Source organism: Eimeria acervulina, genomic scaffold (genome assembly GCF_000499425.1).
Source record: "Eimeria acervulina Houghton genomic scaffold, Eah_scaff692, whole genome shotgun sequence".
Classification (NCBI taxonomy): Eukaryota; Apicomplexa; class Conoidasida; order Eucoccidiorida; family Eimeriidae; genus Eimeria; species Eimeria acervulina.
The window spans coordinates 13,762-16,629 of record NW_013549652.1 but is presented as its reverse complement, the minus strand read 5'-3'; the positions used below and the strand labels follow the sequence as shown (position 1 = coordinate 16,629).

Here is a 2,868-nt window from a genome sequence, read left to right as displayed (position 1 = left end):
GTAAACATATAAATATAAATATAAATATAAATATAAATATAAACATATAAATATAAATATCAATATCAATATCAATATATAAATATATAAATGTAAATATATAAACATATAGATATAAATATAAACATATAAATATAAATATATAAATATAAATGCATGCAGGCGGTGACCCCAAATATTATTTAATTTTGTTTGTTTTTTGCTCTTCAATTAAATATATATTTTTATTTTTTTTGTGTTTGTTTTACTCTCTGCTCTTCAACTCCACAGAGAGAAAGGCATTTCCTTCCCTCTAGCAACAGCAGCAGCAGCAGCAGCAACAGCAGCAACAGCAGTAGCAGCAGCAACAGCAGTAGCAGCAGCAACAGCAGTAGCAGCAGCAACAGCAACCCGCAGACGGCACTAGGGGCTCTTCAGGCTGCGCTGGGTCTAAACCTGAGCGTGGGGCAGCTAGCTGTAGTAGCTAGCTGTAGCCGTACTAGCTAGCTGTCGTAGCCAGCTAACTCCCGTAGCTAGCTAGCTTTCGTAGCTAGCTAGCTTTCGTAGCTAGCTGTAGTAGCTAGCTGTAGTAGCTAGCTGTAATAGCTAGCTCCAGTAGCTAGCTACGGTGCTTAGCTAGCTGTAGTAGCTAGCTGTAATGGCTAGCTGCAGTAGCCAGCTGTGAAAATTAGCTACGGTGCCTAGCTAGCTAGCTGTAGTAGCTAGCTGCAGCAGCTAGCTAGCTAGCTACGATGGTGGGTAGGAGCAATTGCAATGCAGAGGCATAGTTGGGGTGTATATAAAGCAGAGGACCGCAGCAAAAGCAGCAATAAAAAAAAAACATCTTCTTCATTTTAATTAAATATCTTCGTAATAATAAATAATAATTTTGTTTTTATTATTTATAATTAGTTAGTCTTGTATTGGTTTTAATTGGCTTTTTTCGCTTTGCTGCTGCTGCTTATGCTGCTGCTGCTGCTGCTGCTGCTGCTGCTGCTGCTGAGGAGACCAATGGTCTATCGACAGCCTGAAGGGTTAAGGGCAGAAGAAAAGCAGAAAGTAAATTAAAATTGAAGAAATATATTATTTTTTATGATTTAAAAGACAGACAAAGCGACAAAATTAGGCGGGTAGCAGAGACAAGCATATCGAGCAGTGCAACCAGCAGCAGAAAGCAGCAGCAGCAGCGGCAACCGAAACAGCAGCAACAACAAAAGAGTGTTTGTTGTGTGGGGGTAAATATGCTTTGAATTCGACAGATTATTTTGGAGTTATTTAAATAAAATTAAATAATTAAACAAATTAATAAACAAAGTAAATACAAAATAACATTAAAATACGCTCAGCGACTCCCGATGCACAGGGTATGGGGGGTGCTGCTGCAGCGATCGACAACATTTTTTGCTGCTGCTGCTTCTTATTGAGTTAATATTTATGATGAAGAAGAATAAAATAGTGTTTTAATTGTAAATATAATTAAAAAGCTCGAGAAAAGAGGTAGAAAATATGTTTATTGTATGAATGAGACAAGCTTAAGGAAGGCACCGAGGCATGTGGGCGTAGTACAAGGCACAGCATTTCGGTGTATAAAAACCATTTAAAATGATATTTAAATAAAAATAATTAATTTTAATACAATTTAAATTGTTTGTATCTCTAAAACTCAAGCAAAACAACCCTAGAAACAGCAGCAAACGTACACAAGCTGCCGCAGCACTCGGTGTTGGGGTGCTGGTGCTTACAGCCGACCGCCGCACCAGGAGAGCAGCAGCGCAGTCAAGAGGCTTGGGGGTTTAGCTTGGCTTGTGGGTTTGTTGCTCTTTTCATTCCCTCTTTTGTCTATCATTTTATTTCTTTATTTAATCCCCCAAAGCCCTGCAGCAGGCTGCTGGACAGCAGCAGCAGCAGCAGCAGCAGCAGCAGCAGCAGCAGCACAGACAGACCATTGGAGCGAGTGGCTGCACTGTTTGTTTTTTCACCTCCCGAGTGTATGAACAGCTTTATATCTTTTCCTTGCTTCTTCTTTTGCTGCATACGCCTTTTGCTTCTTCATCAGCTTTCTTTGGCGGCTTGCTGCTGAACACCTCGCTGCAGCAGCAACAACAGCAGCAGCAGCAACAGCAGCAGCAGCAGCAGCATCGGCGGGCAAAGGCAGCCGATTGCATTTCTATATTAATATTTATTTAAAGGTGTTATTATTTATTCTTCTGTCACGTATTGCTCTTGAAACAAAAACAAAGAAATCAGCTACATTTTAATTAGTCTCTGAGCGCCACGAACACACAGCTTAGGTATCCCTCCTGCTGCTGCTGCTGCTGCTGCTGCTGCTGCAGTTAGTGGTGCTGCTGTTGTTGCTAGTGCTGTTGTTGTTGCTGCTGCTGTTGCTGCTCGTGCTGCTGCTGCTGTTGGGGCTGGTGCTGCTGCTGTTGCTGGTCTGGTATTGCTGCTGCTGCTGCTGCTGCTGCTGCTGGCAGTCCTGCTGCTGTTGGTGCTGATGCTGGTGCTGTATTGTGCTACATGCGTTGCTGCTACTGCTCGTGTAGCTGCTGTAGCTGCTGTTGCTGCTTGTATAGCTGCTGCTCCTGCTGCTCGTGCTGCTGCTGCTGTTGCTCGTGCTGCTGCTGCGTGTGGGGGTGGTTGTTCTTCACGTCGTGCTGGTGGTGTTGCAGTCGCCTGCTGCTGCTGTTGCTGCTGCTGTTGCTGCTGCTGTTGCTGCTGCTGTTGCTGCTGTTGCTGCTGCTGTTGCTGCTGCTGTTGCTGTTGATGCTGTTGCTGTTGCTGCTGCTGCTGTTGCTGCTGCTGCTGCTGCTGCTGCTTCATGCTTAATGTTGTCGGTGTGTGCACCTTTTGTTGTTGCTGCAGATTCAGTGGCTGGAGGCCTATATTCAT

General features: G+C 43.6%; 1 protein-coding gene across 1 annotated transcript; it reads right to left on the bottom strand.

Moving 5' to 3' along the window:
- Nucleotides 1-2,226: 2,226 nt before the first annotated feature.
- Nucleotides 2,227-2,868, bottom strand: EAH_00046550 (hypothetical protein; the record flags this gene model as incomplete). The annotated part of the gene is made up of 1 exon (XM_013394670.1): nucleotides 2,227-2,868. The coding sequence occupies one exon, from the start codon at nucleotides 2,866-2,868 to the stop codon at nucleotides 2,227-2,229; it is 642 nt and encodes a 213-aa protein (XP_013250124.1).